General features: G+C 50.0%; 1 protein-coding gene across 3 annotated transcripts in view; it reads right to left on the bottom strand.

Annotated features, from left to right (window-relative positions):
- The window catches only part of MAN1C1 (mannosidase alpha class 1C member 1), a 138,950-nt gene that overhangs the window by 72,137 nt on the left and 49,765 nt on the right, over nt 1-17,048 (bottom strand). For 2 of the 3 annotated variants that reach the window (XM_084963387.1, XM_084963386.1), the window contains exon 3: nt 10,768-10,864. In XM_084963387.1, coding sequence (XP_084819513.1) covers nt 10,768-10,864 — 97 coding nt within the window. Of the gene's footprint in view, nt 1-10,767; nt 10,865-14,269; nt 14,530-17,048 lie in introns of those variants that run through there. The other variant, XM_084963388.1, reaches the window with a different exon arrangement.

Raw genomic sequence — 17,048 nt, 5'->3', positions numbered from 1 at the left:
ATGCCCTCACCCTCTCTACCCACACTGAGCACTTTTTTAACCCCCAGGGGCCATGGTCTTGCTCGATCTCCCCTTCGAGGCTTTGTGCGTGTGTTTCTGCACCTGCTATCCCGCTCTTAAGCTTCTTCATTCATGCTTCCAGCCTTGGTAGAAGCCGCCTTCCTCAGGAAATATTTCTGAAGCCCATCCCTCCAAGGATGAGTTAAGGAGCACTCGGAGTGAACTTGTATCTCGAAGCACTCATACTGCCTTAAACTAAAGCTTAGGCATTTGTCTTCCCACGAGCCTGGGTCTCCATCTCACTCCCGCTGCCTCCCCGTCTCTGGAACAGAGTCGAATGGCACAGTAGGCACTGAGTAATCACCGGCAGATCAAGGAATGGTTTCCTGTGACCCCAGTGATAATCTAGGATGTCCTCATCCCCATTCTACAGGGGGAGAAAACTGAGGTTTTGAAAGGAATGTGACATCTACCCAGCGAGTTATCCATGGAGCCAGGATTCGGACAGCTCCATCTTCTTGCTTCAAGGTCAACATCTCTATTAAGACCCCTTTCTGGCCCAGTAACTGAACTAGAAAAGCTCCAGTTCATGCTCTTGGGCCATGTGTCACAGCCAGGTGGCCTGGGAGACAGAAAGGCCATTCCACGGTGCTGGGGAGACAGTGTGGGGAGCGGGTAGTGAAGGAAGACTCTGCTGACCACTCCTTCTGCCACAAAGAGCACTGGGGCAGCTGGCCTGCGAGCCGCAGTTCACCTGCGGAAGGTAAGGCAGGAGGAGCAGAGGCCGTCTCCAGACCAGGGCGGAGCTGGCAGTGAGGGCGGCTCTGCCCTGGGGAGCATAAGCCTGGGAAACTGAGGCTTTGAACATGGGCAATCTGGGGGCTTTATTAAAGGGGAGGCAGCACTCAGCAGGAGGCTAATATTAAGCACACTGACAACAGCAAGCATTGGCGAGGAAAATGGAACTAGAACTCTCATACCTAGCTGGTGGGACTATTGGTCTATCACTTTGGAAAGCCGGCAGCATTCAACTAAAGCTCAAAGTATGGATACAGAAAGACCCGGCAGTTCAAATCCTGGGTAGGTCCCAACATAGATACCGCCTGTTTCCACCAAAATCACGGACCAAAGTGGTGATAAACAACCAACATGTAAATGGTGCAGCTACAGTGGAAAACAGGCTAGCAGTTCCTCCAAAAGGTGCACACAGAGTTCCCACAGGATCCAGCAATTCCACTCCCAGGCATATACCAAGAGAAACAAAAGTCTACATCCATACAAAACCTTATACATGAATGTTCACAGCAGCATCGTTTGTTTCGGGGGTTTTTGGTTTTTTTTTGGTCACCCCATGGCATATGGAGTTCCTGGGCCAGGGATCAGAGCCAAGCCACAATTGTGACCTAAAGCCAGATGCTTTAACCCATTGTGCCAGGCTGGGGATCAAATTTCCATCCTGGCACTGCATAGATGCTGCCAATCTTGTGCCACAGTGGGAACTCCAGCATCATTTGTAATAGCCAAGAAAAGCAGACACGATCCAAATGTCCACTGATGGTTACACAAAATGTGACAAGCCCATGCAATGGAATGTTGTTTGTCAATATAAAGGAATGAAGTACTGCTACCTGCTACAATGTGGTTGAACCTCAAAACATTATCTCAGGGAGTTCTTTTATCGCGGCGCAGTGGAAATGAATCCAACTAGCATCCATGAAGATGCGGGTTCCATCCCTGGCCTTGCTCAGTGGGTCAGGGATCTGGCGTTGCTGTGAGCTACAGTGTAGGCTTCAGACGTGGCTCAGATCCTGTATTGCTGTGGCTGTGGTGTAGGCTGGCAGCTGTAGCTCAGATTTGATCCCTAGCCTGGGAACCTCCATATGCCACAGGTGCAGCCTTAAAAAACAAAAACAAAAAAATAAACTAAAAAATATAAAAATCATTATTAAAAAAAATTATGCTCAGTGAAAGAAGCCAGTCACAAAAGGGGCTGTATTATATGGCTCCTTTTATACAGAGTGTTCAGAATAGAAGAATTGATAAAGGGATGGAAAGTAGATTAGTGGTGGCCTAGGGCTGGTAGAGGAGGGAGGGCTGGGGAGAAATGGGGGGTGACAGCTAATGGGTACAGGATTTCCTTTGGGGATACTGAAAATGTTTTAAAAATGACTGTGGTGATGGTTGCAAATTGAATCAAAGTCACTGCATTTTATTTTTATTGCTTTTAAATTTTAATTAAAGTACAGTTGACTACATTTTAAACAAAAAAACAAAAAGTGTTTATAGCAGCTTTGCTCATAATTACCAAATAACCAGGAACAAAAATGTCTAGCAACAGCAGAATGGATGAACTTGGGGGAGAAAAAATGAACCCTTCATGACATGATTATGAGTGAAAAAAGTAAACTCTAAAAGTGCACACAGTATGACAGGACATTTTAAAGCAGACAAAACAAACCTAAGGTGACAAGTCAGAACCAATGGGGACTGCTGACCAGGGAGGGTCTGGGGGAGCTTCTGGGGTAACAGAAGGGCCCTCTATCTTGACCTGTGGGGTGGTGACAGGGGTGCATCCACATGTAAAATTCCTTGGGCTATGCACTTAAGATTTGTGCATTTTACTGTAAATTGTAAGTTACATCTTAATTTTTAAAAAAATAATTAAAAAGGAAAAAAAAGATAGAGGCTCAAGTTAAAGGACCAGGGTTCAATTCCTGGCTGTCAGACCTTCCGAGTGCCCTGTCCCTCTGTGCGTCTTTCCCCATCCTTCGATGCTGGACCAGATGGTTTCAAAGAATCCACCTGGCATGGACAGTCTGAGATTCTGTGAATTCGCAGACCTATTTGTTACTGAGTTTGCTGGGAAATCTGGCAAGTGCTTGCCATTAATGCAAGGAAGCAAAGAGGGCTGGCTGGCTGCTGCGGGCTCTGCCTTGTTTCCAAGGAAGGGAAGGCCTATGGAAATTGGGCAGGAACACGTCACCCCCAGGAGGGAATGTCAGTTTCAATATGAATCATCTCATGCTTCCCCGGTAACTTGCTCTGGGAATAGATACCCTGACTCACTCCTCTCCAACAGGCACAAGACTTGCTACTAAAATTTCAGATTTCAACAGAAACTGCGTAGCCCAAATAGCCTCTCAGAGGCGGGAAAAAAAATGAGCCCTAGTAACGAGCTGAGAATCACAGAGGGGACAGTGAGGGCCCAGGGTGCCAACCTCTTTGTACTGAAGCCGAGTCGAGACCCAGAGGAGGTCGCGGGCTCAGGTGGCTGCTGGTGCCGGGCTGGGGCAGGGACCCAAGGCTCCAAGCCTCAAGTTTTCTTTTCACAACAACCTGCTGCTATATTTTCTAGAGACATAAATGATGCTCTGTGCTGGTGGGAAGTCTTTTAAACAAAAAGAGAAAGAAAAAAACAGCAAAGATGCATCTTAATTAGAAACCGCTTGGGGGGAAAATATCTTTCTGGTAGGAGGGTGCAGAGCAGCGCGGCCTGAGTGGTCAGCAGCATGAGAGCGTGGCAGTCGGCAGGCCAACTGAGAGGTGAGCGCTCTGCTTTGCTAATCACCCAGCGTCACTCCAGGGACATTCTGGTCTTTAGAAGCTGGCCGAGGAATCGTGGATGTGTCACGCAAGGCCACAGGGAGGCCACCACCGGCTGCAGCATCTGACCAGAAACTGCCAGTCCTGCCTGGCCTTCCCATGCGTGGGGTTAATACTTTCCTCCCATTTTCTTCCTGGTGCTAAAGGCCATTTGCCTGTGACTGGTGTTTCTAATCCATTTCCTCTGTGCTTTGACAGCCTCTGGCCTCCGGATGGAGCAGCCCCGGCTCCCAAGACATGTGACTGCCGGGAAGGTTTGCTCGCTGCCCTGTAGCCTGACCCATTCTACCCAAGGAATTGCAACATCACCACCTCCGGGGCTGATGACAGCGCTTTCTCAAAACAAACTCAAAGCCGGGGTCAGGAATGTGCACCACCGCCTGCCAAAATCAGGGAGCATCATTGCCTGATATTGATCTTCCAAGAGCTATGGATATTTGGTGTTTTGTTTTTGTTTTTCAGAAAAAAAGAAAAAACAAACCTCCAAAAAACAAAACTTACAAAAGAGGATATGGCATTTTCAGCCAGAGAAGTCCCAGTGCTCTGTCACCCAATAAAAGAGGAGACAGGGAAGGGGCTGGGAAGGGTGTATCTGCCCTCCGGGAAGGAAAAGTCCTTTATGAGGGCTTCGTAGGTGCTGGGCACTGCACTGGGGCTACCTAGCTCTGCCCTCCCTCTTTTATAGGTGGGTAAACTGAGCTTCAGAGCACTTTCTGACTTGCCCCATTTAATTCAGCTGGTAAACGCCAGGAATCTGAACCCTGGCATAGCTCCCAAGTCAAAACTGCTGCCACTCAGAAACAAATTCAGAGAGCTGTGGAAACAGCATGGAGATCTATGGAAAACTGTTTATCTTTTGAAAACAGTTTTCAAAACTGTCTGCAAAGTGTGTACCTCCCCACAGCCACACTGCGGAGCGGCTTTCTAACCTACAGAAGGACCCAGGAAGACTGGAGTGTGTGTGTGTGTGTGTGTGTGCATGTGTGTGCACCTGCACACACACGTAGAGACTATGAACACTGTACAGAAGGCACAGCTAAGTCACACGCCAAAACGCAGTTGTAAAAATGATATCTTGGGGCCTGGATTTATTCCCTCTCCAATATCATATTTGCTCCGTTTACAAGGCAAAGGTGATTTTTCTCTCTGCGAAGGCCGACCATTCGCAGCCTGTGATCTAAAAATCGTGCCGTGCTCATTTTGCCTCTTAGCTCACCCAAGGCTGTAAATCATCTCTGGAAACAGGGATTTGGTCAGGCAGTTCTACTGGGGATTCACCAGGCAGAGGCAGAATCCAATCTGGGGCCCTCACGGTCACCCCGAGCTGGCTCGCAGCAGGGGGACGTTGCTTCCAGCTGCAGATGCACCTCTCTCCTTCACAGAGAAGATGCCTGGGATCAGAGCCGCTGACTAAGCAAGACTGCTGCTCTTTCAGGGTCAGTCTGCTGATTCCCAATGTACTTTGTGACGGAGGAGGTCATGGCAGCTGCAGAGGATGAGCGGGACAGAGCACAGCAGGAGCGGGATGAAGGGCTTCAGGGAAAACAGAGCAGGTAGGGACCTCAGGGGCAATTCATCCATTTGGCAATATTGATTGAGAGCCTACTGTGTGACAGCCACTATTTTTTTCTTTCCTTGGAATATAATTATTCTCACAATTATTTTATAACAAATGTAACAATCATGGCTGCAGCTTATGGTTAATGCATGCCTATGGGCAAGGATGTTAAAGCACATGGGCAGGTTTTATACACATCAGCTTTCTCTAACCCTCACCACTGCTGAGTGAAGTGGGTATTATCTTCATTGTATAGATGGAGAAACTGAGGTGCAGAGAGTTTAAGAAACTTGCCTAAGGTCACAGAACTAGTAAGTGCTAGAACCGGGATTCAAACTCAGGCTGGTCTGGTTCACAAATCCATGCTCTTCGCAGCTCATCATGCTGATGGCTAAAGGCATGTTTTGCAAGTAGATATTTTTAGGTTACTGGGCAGAGGTAAAATATTTTTCCTGTGGTGGGAGAAAAGAAAGAAATTGGAATCTTTTTTGCCAAAATACTCAGGTGATGTCCAACAAATAATGATGCTTTCAGATGGGTGGCTGCAGACACTGCCCTACGTAGTACATGTCTTTCTGTGCTTCCATGAGGGCAGTGGAGCAGAAGACGCAATGCCACCAACCCTGAGACTGTCTCTCTGTTCCCACTCCCTTTTCTACAGCCATGCTTGGGGTCACTGGGGGACAGGGCAGCATGGTGATTTATGGCTTGGGTTTTGGAGTCAGACTCCTGTGATTAAATCCTGCTCTACAAATGTGTGACTAAGCAAGTCCTAAAACTCGCCAAGTCTCCGTTTCCTCATCTGTAAAATGGGGATATGTGGTAATGTATACCTTCCCAGGGCTGCGAGGAGGACAGGAGAGAATGCAGCTAGGTGCCTGGTGTGATGCACGTACAGGAAGCAGGAGGGCTCCTGGCCCCGAAATCATATACATCCTGAAAGATGACTTGCTGTTGCGAGAGTTCTGAGAATGTCTAGCTCCTAGCAGTGATCTGGCCAGGACCACTCTGTGCTCTGACAATCTGGCTAATCTCAGAGTGGGTGGTGGAAAGAGCAAAGTGCTGGGACTCAGGCCACGAGAGTTCAAATTCCTACAGTTAACATGCTGTGCCACCGGGTGGGTCCCTTTCCCTCTCTGAGCTTGGTTTCCCTGGCTCTAAGATGAGGCAGTCAGACTTGGTGCCAAAGGGCCTCTTTGATGGCGACCTCCCAAGACTCTGTAACCAGTACCGATTCCCCCTCACCACTGCCAGGGGAGAGTGAAGTTCTTGGGGCCACTCGGACTTCTTGGAGGATTTAATGCTCATTAAGTACTTTAAGGTGGCAGCTGGCACGGAGCGCGAGGTCACCCTTACCACCCTCCTGGACACTCTTCTTCTGACAGAAGGCCGATTTATTCCACAGCCTTGAAACTTAACCTTCCCCTGGCTCTTTCCTGCCAAAAATTCCAGTGGAAGATGATGATGAGGGACACCGCCTGCCCATGGGCTGCCCCCCTATGGTCTCTGTGTGGACGCTCGAGGGCTGAGGGGAACAGGCAGGAGGGATGAGGGCTGGGAAAGCCCTGGGGCCCTGACGTGGGTCCCTGGGTCCAGGAGGCTCCAGGGGCCTTGGGTGTGACCCAGTCAAAATGGGAGAAGCACACACTGTCCTAAGGGCCTTACATCATCCTCATCACAGCTGAACTTGAAGAACGTTTCCTATGTGCCTGGCGTGAATACAAGCACTTCTCATGCATTAACTCTTAGTTCTCAAAACGATCCGATTAGTAGGTCCTGTCGTCCCCACATTATAGCTGGGAAACTGAGGCCCAGAAAGGTGAAGAAACTTGCCTAAGGTCACACAGCCGGGAAGTGGCAGAGGAACACACACATCCAAGCTGTCAGGCCTCCGAGTCCAGGTTCTTCGGCTGGCTTATTTAATAGTCCCCCAGGTCCAGCAGCAGCCCCTTTACAGGTAAGGAGGCTGGGGCTCTGTGTACAGAACCCCTGTGCTTTACGGCATCGCCAGCGGCTGCTTGATGGCTAGTTCCTCCACCCTCCCCTCCTCAATTGTGTTCTTCAGGTGGCAGACTCACCTCTGTGACTTCATAGAGATAAGAGCATCCCCATCGAGTCCCGGCCCTGTGCTCATGAGGAACAGGACATGTCCTCTTGGCTGGCAGCCGCTAGGGTCTCGGGGGCATTTTCTGATGGGACCTCCTGAGCCCACCGTGGTAAACAGAAAGCTACTTTAACACTGAATTGCTCAGGACACAAAGACTGGCTTGAGAAGTGCCTCACCCAGAGGCCTTACTCTCAAAGTGAAAACAGGTCCAGGGAGGAGCACATGGGTGGTGTGGGGAGGGGACGTTCAATTTGGTGACATGCCACACAGGGAGATCAGGCTCCGCATCCCATGTCTTCCCTGCAGCTCCTGTAAATCCTACAGAGCCGGGTACCAGCATGAACTTGTTACTTTTCCCTATACGCAGCTCGGGCACCAGCATGAACTTGTTACTTTTCCCTGTAGGCAGCTCTCTTGGCCCTGCAGGCCCAGGGAGGAGGCTCCAAGAGCCCACGTCAAACTGATAGGCACCAAGATGCAGGAGGCAGCTCAGGGACCCAGTCCATGGCCTCAGCCAAGCAGGCAGGGTGGGGACAGCTGCCGCCTGACCATGCCTTGCAGTGCCCAGCCTACAGTGAGGTCACTGATGACAGCAGCTGCCAGAGCCCAGGAAGGATGCCACCCAGAAGCCCAGGAGTCCAGCAAAAGAAGTGGTGGTGTGACAAGCTGCTTAATTCAGGCCAGTCCATCTCGTACCTTCTAGAACAGTCTGACTTCCAAGCCCCTCATGAGACTACCCCAAATGAGGCTCCAGGCCTCTAAAGGCCCCTAAACCCTCATAACTGCCTCCATTGTGATGGTTCTACATCAGGCAGGCCCTGGGCTGGGGGATGATGTTTTCATTAATTCCACTTTACAGAAAATACAGCCTCAGAGAGACACGCCTTGCCCAAGGTCACTCAACGAGGGAGTAGTGAAGGCCGTTTGAATTTGTTGGGCTCTAGGGGCCCAGAACCACACGCCAGTGAAGGACTGTGCACGTCATTGATCACGATCCCGTCTACTAGGCTTTCTTTCTGGGAGCACCTAGACAGACCCCAGGGAGAGTCATCTCAGCAGTGCTGGCGGAGTTGTCACGGTCATTTATCCCTGTATCCCCAGCAGTCAACACTGCGAATGACACGAAACAAGCACCTCTGTTGAGTAAAAGAATAAATAAATCAAGGCTAGCTTCTCCCTGCGCAGTGCCTGGGGCCCTACGCATCCTCTTTGCCCAGGAGCCAGGCGCCACTGCAGATCATCTGCCAGTTGCAGAAGGAAGGCTCTTCCAGGACTACTGCCCACACAGGGTGCCTTGCCAAGGCCGCTCTGGGGACACAGACAACCCAGGGGACCTGAGGACCCTCCATGGGCTCACCTGGGCAACTGCCAACCCCATTTACATCCTAAGCCACTCACACATACTTGGGCCGCATGCACACTCCCTGTATGCTCTCCCAGCAACCTGAGTGTGAAAGCTGAATGAACAAGGGCCCAGAGAGGTCAAATGACCTGGACGTGGTCACACAGATAGTTCAGGGCAGAGTGAGGACTTGCACCCAGGTCTTTCGGCTTGAGGTCCAGGTTTCTTTCCGTAATTGCAGGTTGCCTGCTTTCCATCAGCCTCAGGGCTGGGAAAGGGGCCGAAGGCTTGGGGTAAATGACAGGCCCTGAGGAATTTCACAAAATGGGACTTGGTTTAACCCACCTCCTCCCAGTCATGCTCCCCATGGCGCTCCCTCTATCCCCAGGGATGGTCAGAGTGACAGCTACACCCTTGCCGGGCAGTTTCAGCGATCAGCAGCCTTCCCCCCAACCTCTACCAATTCCTGAGTACCTGCGCACTGTGTAGAGAGGAGAGGAGAAGCTTCCCTGATTGTGTCCCTCATTTACACTAGCAGCCAACGCTCCAACAACTTTGATGAGAGCCACCAGCCATCTTTCACCAGGGCTGATGTGGACGTGGGGGAAGGTCTGTGTTCGAGGCAGGCAGCAGAGTGAGCCTCTGAACCTGGAATCCACACATCTCATCTCTGTTCAAGAAACATCTGTCTTTCCCTCTCTGATGTGGGAGTCCTCTCTCAGATTCTATCCTAAGACAACATTTTATGCACAAAGATGGTACTTGCTGCGTTATTTTTAATAGGGAAAAACTGGAAATGACCTTTGTCCAACATTAGCGGGATGGTTAAATGAATTATGGCACATCCGTGCAATAATTGAAACCATTAAAAGTATTCTTTATGAAAAAATTTACATGAGTTAGAGAATCGCTTAGGATGGAGCATTAAGTTAAAAAAAAAAAAAAGAACATAACATTGTATAGAGAGGGGGGAAAAGCATAGCAAAGAAAATTAAAAGGAAATGAGCCAAGATGTCAACAGAGGCAGCATTTACGTAGTAGAGCAAGTTCTTTTTTGCCTGCTTTACATTTGGTGATGCTTTCTCTTTTCCCCTACATGCCTATGATAATCAGGGGGAAAAGCTGCAGCAGCAGCAACCCCAAATCACACCCCCTACCCAAGGGGAGTGAACTGTCTCAATTGCCAGAAAGGTTGTAATGCTGCCTGGTTAGGGGGTAGCTCTTATGTCCCTTTTCCCAAAACACAAATACTCAGACAAGGCCATACGCTTAGGGGACATTCCTTATAAACTTGCTTTTGAAAATTTTCTGGGACTTTTCACCTGACTGAGTTCCTTGGTTCTTGAGGCCAAAAGCCTGGGTCTCTAAGGGGTGGGAAATACAGGTGATCAATTTCTGTCTCCAGCCCTCATCCTCCCCACCCCAAGCTCCCATCTCCCAGGGAAGAAGGAAGCCAGTTGCCTCCAGCATCTTTTCATGTGGAAGGCCTGCAGAGAGGGGAGCCGGCGATTTGTTGGGAAGTCACATTGGAAGTCTGAAGCCACACCCACAGTAAGGTACCTGGCAGTCTCTGAGGCTGAGAGGGCCTTTCGAGGCTCTGGGTTAGGAGGATCTCACGGCTGCAAAGGGCAGAGATGTCGGCAAGAGAGGCTGCAGATCAAACTCAAGCTGCCCACACATGGCAGCAACCAGGCTGCTCCCTAACTTGTAAGCCAGCCAGTGAGAGGCACTTCCAAGACCCTAAAGGCAGCGTGTGTGCCCATTCTATTGCAAATGTGTTTCGTTTACCTAGGAAAACACCCAAGACCATGGTACAGCCACTGGGAAGAGTGGATTTAAACCCAATTCTCCACATCCTTCAGAACAGCACATCCTCTCCATGGAAACAAGCATCCATCAATCACCATCCCCACTCACATTTCCGAGTCACTTGCTCTGAAAATTAACCCTAGGTGCATATAAAGAAGTGAGTGAGGTAAGGGCGAGGCCGTGGGTTTCCCCCAAACCTAGCAGGCTCACAGGCCTAGACGGTCCCAAAGGATGTCAGACGTGGAAGCCCCCAGGTCTGGAGAAATAGGGACACAGCTCAGGAGGCGAGAAGCCAAAAGTGAAATTCCGCCTGGCCCCCAGGGGCAGGGGTCTCCGGCGCCAGCTCACCGAACATGCTGCCCTCGTAGCCGTCTTTGGTGAGGGGCCGGAGCTCGTTTTTCCCCATCGCGTACCGCTTGTAGCTCTGCCAGGCGAACTGCATCATCTGCGAGAAAGAGCGAGAACAGAACCTGAGCGCTGATTCCAAACAGTGCAAACAGGCCGCCTGACCCTGCCCTTTGCAACAGGATTTGAAACCCCGTTATAAAAACAATTTTCTCCATTGAGACGTGGAGAGAGTCTACTTGCTCTCACCATGGCTGTGTTCACAGTTACAGCTGCCTGGAAGGCCGGTCTCCTCAGACAAGCCCATGCATCCAGCGTCTGCTGACAGATGCCTCAGAGAGGACGCAAAAGGCACGCAATACACTCTGGGCTGCTGTCAGTGCCTAAGTGAAAAGCTGCCTCTTCCATGAAGCCTTCTCTGACCTAAAGTGACCCTCCAAAGGGAAGGAAGGAAAACTCACCGAGTGATGCCAGTTAGACTCTAATAGAACACTGACCTGAGCTAGGGATGGTTCGCTCCATCTTGTAGCTAAGGGTAACTTACCCAGGGTCATCCAGTGCGTCAGTGAGAAAGCCGGGAATTGAACATGTGCCCTCTGGCCCCCACCCTTTAGGTCTGTCTCCCAAAGCCACCGCGTGAGTCTCCTGAACTCCTCCAACACTTGGCTTGACCTACCCTGGCTGTCCCAGGTCTCCTAGCGCCCCAGCTGGTCCCTGTTCGTTTTTGTTTCCATAGCCCTGAGCCACAAGCTCCTTGAAGACTGAAACGACACATTCCTTGCCTCAGTTTCCCCAAAGCACCCCACACAGGCTGTGGCAATGGAGACCTGTCTGCTTGGTCACCAGTGCATGCACGAGTTCTCACTACATTAAGGCACCTATGTCAGCCTCTCGGGCACATCACATAAGCACTGAACTGTACTGAGCACTGGAGGGAGGACTGCAAGGTGACAATCTGTTCCTAGTGCGGTTCCCTCCTCTCCCAAGGTCTCCCTTTCACCTTTGATGGCAGGCCCTTGACAGAGGACAGCACAGCAGGGCTCTGGGTGACCATGGGGCCCAGGGGGAGCCAGCCCAGGCAGTGAAGCCACAGTGGAGAGATGGATCAGTGGGAGGCAGCCTGATTTCGTGGACAGAACTCAGGCTCCGGGGCCAGGGAGGTCTGGGTTCTAGTCCTACCTCTGCTGCCATCTCTTTGACTTTGGCAAGTGATGAAACGTCTCCAAGCCTCAACTGCCTCACCTTTGAGATGTGAATAACAAGGTCTGCTTTGTCATAACCCTGAGAGGTGTCACTGAAAGAAAATAGCTGGAAATGCCCAGTTTTCAAGCGGACACAGCAAGTGACTGACAAACACTAGTCCCCTTCCCTCTTCAGCCTCTAGAAGCCCCACCAAGAGCTCCAAGCCTCATCCCTCCACCTCTCCTTTCATCCATCTTCTTAGTCCTCAGATGCTGGCCTGCATCAGAGTCAGCTGGAGAGCTTGCTGGAATAGACCACCGGGCCAATCCCTGGGCTTCTGATTCAACAGGTCTGGGGTGGGGCTGAGAATTCGCCTTTCTAATACGTCCCCACACGGCCCACGGGCTGCATCCGAGAACCACTGATCTATCACATGTGTTTATTTCTACCTCTCACCTCACTTGCAGACACTGTCCGGAAGCGAGACCCTTCTGCTCTTCTCCTTCCATCTCCTGGCTCACCTGCCTGCCTGAGCTCCCTCTTTCTGGACAGCGCCATCTGTGTTCTCCAGGCTCTGCACTCCTGGTGTCAAGGCCAGAAGCCACCTCTTCCAGGCCCATCTGGACAGTAACTGCCGCCGTGCTCACCGCCACGGCCCAAATGCATAGATCAGGAGGGCAGACCTGGCAGGCCTGTGGCCTGGGCTCTCCATGAAATGGCAGAATCATCTAGTACCATCTCTCCATTTCACAGATAATGAAGCTGAGGCTCAGAGCAGAAAGGGGTCAGGACAGGATAGCCAGCAGGGCTGGAATAGAGCTCTTTGAACTCCCAGGCCAGCAGACCCCATCCCCACGCTCGGCCTGATATGTGTCTTTCCATGAGAAGCACATGCAAATGTCATGGTAACGCATGCCAAGCCCTTGGCACAGGCTTTGCATCCTAGTTCCATTCCTCTGTTATTTTCTACTTATCTTGAATTGGCAATAAGAGAAACTAATTGCCGGGTATGAGCGCTTAAGTGAGCCTGGCCTCCTCCCTCAGTCTCTCCTATTTGGGGGCCCCTCGATTAAGTCAGTGTGAGGGGAGGTGGCTGGGCTGGGGAGCAGCAGGAGGCTGTTCAAACATAAATGGCATCAGGAAAGCAGGAGCAGAGGCCTGGAAGGGGAGGGCTGCACCCTGCCCTCAAACCCCTCCTGCTTAGAGAGAGCGAGCGAGAAGGGGGCGTACAGGAGCAATTAAGAGAATCACAGGTGTCTACAGGTTCTCAAAGGTGCTGTTGCTGCAGGGACAGGGTAATGTTTGGAACATGGCCCATTCTCGAGTCACCCACATCAATGGAGGGGAATGAAGGCACAAATAATCCCTGTGTCACTTGGGGCAGGATTCAGAAGGCCATCGGAGCTGCTCTCTCACTCTCTCTCTCACTCACACACACACACACGTGCACAAAAGCATAAGCCCCTCAAAGGCTAGTCCTCATGTCTCCACCTCAGGTCACAAGCCCAGGTGTTGGATGAGCAGGGATAGGGAAAGGCAGTCCCTGCTTCTCTTCCTAACAGACCAGGTGTCACGTCCTGTGCGCAGCCGCAGTTTGGGCTGCAGTCATGGTGAGAGGGCTCCCCCAGCCCCCACCCTCTACTTCCCTGCCAACCGCTCGTCTTCCTTCAGATCCCAGCTGAAAGGGCACTTCCAGGTTTTTTTCCCCCAGCCAAGCCTAAGCCAGACCCCCAGCTCCTATCCTGCATTTCTGATGCTAAGTCCCACAGCAGCCTGCAGTTAAGCGGATACAACGCTTTGGTCACTGGCCCCTCCCCTAGTCACTGCTGCAGGCTCGGCAACTCCCCCGGGGACTGGCGCAGAATAGGGTCTCATTAAATATTTGCCTAATGAATGTAAGAAGAAACAGAAGCATTGGTTCAGGAGCTAACAAATGGCTGGGAGACTCATGTGTCAGACCACACATGTCACAGGTAAAATAGGTAAGGGGGGGGGGCGCTGGTGCTCAGAAGAAGGCAAGCGTGTGTCTCAAGAGAAGCTTCATGGGCATGTGACATCCTGGGTGACAGGACAGGTAGGACTGTGAGGGGCAGAAGAAGAGGATGACTCACAGAAAGGCTGATCTCACTCTAGAACTGATGATATGTGTCTTGGGCAATCCCTGGACTTGGCTTCAGAGATGGACAGTCCGTGGTCCATGCTTAGGGGGTTCTAAGGCCTCAAATGTTACCAGGCCACCTCCTTGCCCATGCAAGTCCCTTAACAGAAAACTAAGTAATCTCTCATTGAACACCCCCCAGTGACGGGGTGCTCACTACCTTACCAGGCAGCTCATCTGATGGCGGAGTTTCACACGGTTCTTCCTTAATCAATCCAAATCTGCTTTCCCCATGGGCCCTGGGGAAGCCAGCCTGTTTGCTTCCACCACTGACCTTCATCCAGGGGAGCCAACTCTCAAGTCACGCAAGGCTGCCTCTTGGCTGGCCGAGCTCTGAATTCCCACTGTCACCCATTTGCTACGGTTGGCTTTTGGTGGCGAGCAAAAACCAAACTCTTCCCGGTTATATCTGGACCAGATCCTGTGGGTGTGGACTCACCATTTGTCCCTAATAATCCCCACCTCGTTGGAGCCTGCCTACCATTCTGTGCTGTCAGGATCTTTCTGGAATCAGATCTTATCATCTGGCGTGTGTGTGTCTGCCTGTTTTGGGTACTCTGCCTGCTTTGATGGGCCCGCCATCTGCGTCAGAAATATAACGTGGCTGGGCTGAGGGCAGAGTCAGGGAAGGAGCAGCAGGGCCCCTCTCCTGGCTCCGGCACTGCTCTGAGTGTCATCCGTCAGCAAGCCAGGAATTTGCCCATCAGCCCAAGCCCTATGTCTCCATTTTTGTAAACGAAGATATTCTGAAGGACGGGACCAAAATACAAAACACTCTGCCCCAGTACAGCTAGTACAGAGAAACCAGATTGCCTTTTTTGCAAAAAAAAAAAAAAAAAAAAAGGAAAGAAAAGAAAAGAAAAATCAGGGGTTAGTCTGGCATGATTTGTTCTTCGGGAATCTGTTTTGGCTATGAGGGCTCCTCATTTTTGGTTCTAAATACTTACAGATCACTAGCTCACAAACATATCCATCCCACAAGGATGGCTACAATCAAAATGGGGGACGATCACAAGTGCTGGCCTGGCTGCGGAGAAACTGGAACTCTCATCAACTGCTGGCAGAAAGGAAAACAGTGCAATTGCTCTGGAAAACAGTTTGGCATAAAACGTTCAACATGGAGTTGCCATGTGACCTGGTAATTCCACTCCTAGGTGCAGACCTGTACACAACCGAGTTAACATTTCTATCCCCAGAAAGGCTTTGCTTGCAAGTCTGGCTGGCGTCTGGGAACTTAGGTTTAGGGAGCGTTCCAGCATTCTCTGACGGGTAAGGGTGCTTCGGGTACTGATACTCTACAAACAGTGTGGCATAGGCTGAACCTCTGCTTTTGCTGGGTGAGTTTGGAATTTTGGTACAGGTTGGGTAGAGGGTACTCATGCGACCAGCCTCCACTAAAAATCTTGGCCCTGAGTCTTTAACGAGCTTCCCTGGTGGACGGTGTCTCACTCGTGTTGTCACAACTTAGTGCTGGAGGGATGAAGTGTGTTCTGGGTGACCCCACCCGGAGAGGACTCCTGGAAGCTGGGGCTGGTTTCCTCTGGGCTTCTCTGTGTGCATTTCCCCTTTGCTGATTCTCTTTGTGTCCTTTCACTGCAGTAAATCACAGCCGAGAGTAGGACTATGTGTCAAGCCCTGTGAGCCCTCCTAGTGACTCGCCGAACCTGGCGGTGGTAGTGGGGACCTGACATACACCCTAGGGAATTAAAAACCTAGGCCAACACAAAAAGTTGTGCACAAGTGTGCACAGCAGCACCATTTGTAAAGCCAAAAAGGTGGAAACAACCCAAATGTCCTCTGACTGATGAATGAGTCAATAAAATGTGTAAATACAGAAAATAAAATCATGGACATGGAGAAGAGACTTGTGGTGGCCAAGGGGTGGGGATGGATTGGGAATTGGGGGTTAATTGATGCAAACGATCGCCTTTGGAGTGGATAAGCAATGAGATCCTGCTCTGTAGCACTGGGAACTATGTCTGGTCACTTATGATGGAGCATGACAATGTGAGAAAATAGAATGTGTACATGTATGTGTGACTGGGTCACCATGCTGTGAAGTAGAAAATTGACAGAACACTGTAAACCAGCTATAATGGAAAAAATAAAAATCATTACAAAAAAATAAATAAGTAAATAAATAAAAAAATAAAATGTGTAAATAGATGCAATGGAGTATTACTGAGCCCTAAAAAGGAACACAGTGCTAATACACGCTACAGCATGGATGAACCTTGAAAATACTGTGTTCAGTGAAAGAAGCCAGACACAAAAGGCCACACGGCTTGTGATGCCATCTCTATGAAATGTCCGGAATAGGCACATCTCTAGAGACAGAAAGTAGATTAGAAATCACCAGAGGCAGGGGAAAAAGACGGGAGAATAACTGCTAATGGATATGATGGGGCCTTTTTAGGGTGATGAAAATGTTCTAAAATTGACAGTTGCCTGTACAACTCTGGGAATATACCCCAAACCACTGGATTTTACACTTTAAAATGGTGCATTTTATATGTAAATTATAACTCAATAACACTGTTATTAATGTATAATTTAAAAAACTATTAATGGGGACAAACAGCTATCATATTGTCATTTGCTATGACACACTGAGAAGGACACACCATCATTTTCGTGGTGCCAAAAAATGTGCTCCTGAACAGGATCACGAGAAAAAAAATCAGACAAACCTAAACTGAGGTGCAACCTACAACAGAAGTGGCCTTCACTCTTCAAAAACATGAAGGGTGAAAGAAAAGGAGAGACTGAGGAACTGTTCCAGACGGATGGAGACTAAAGAGACAGGAACTAAATGCAATACATAATCTCAGATGTGCTCCTGCAGTTGAAATAACAACAATTACTATTACTATTTTTATTACGACTACTACTGTAAAGGACAATGGTCAAGATAACTGACAAAATGTGAATGGGGTACAGGGAT

The sequence above is a fragment of the Sus scrofa genome, chromosome 6, assembly GCF_054392235.1.
Source record: "Sus scrofa isolate SSC_HxYL_T2T_F1_AM1 chromosome 6, Sscrofa_HxYL_maternal_Yorkshire_Landrace_v2.0, whole genome shotgun sequence".
NCBI lineage: Eukaryota > Metazoa > Chordata > Mammalia > Artiodactyla > Suidae > Sus > Sus scrofa.
The sequence above is the reverse complement of the archived record's forward strand: the minus strand, read 5'-3'. Positions and strand labels throughout refer to the sequence as shown.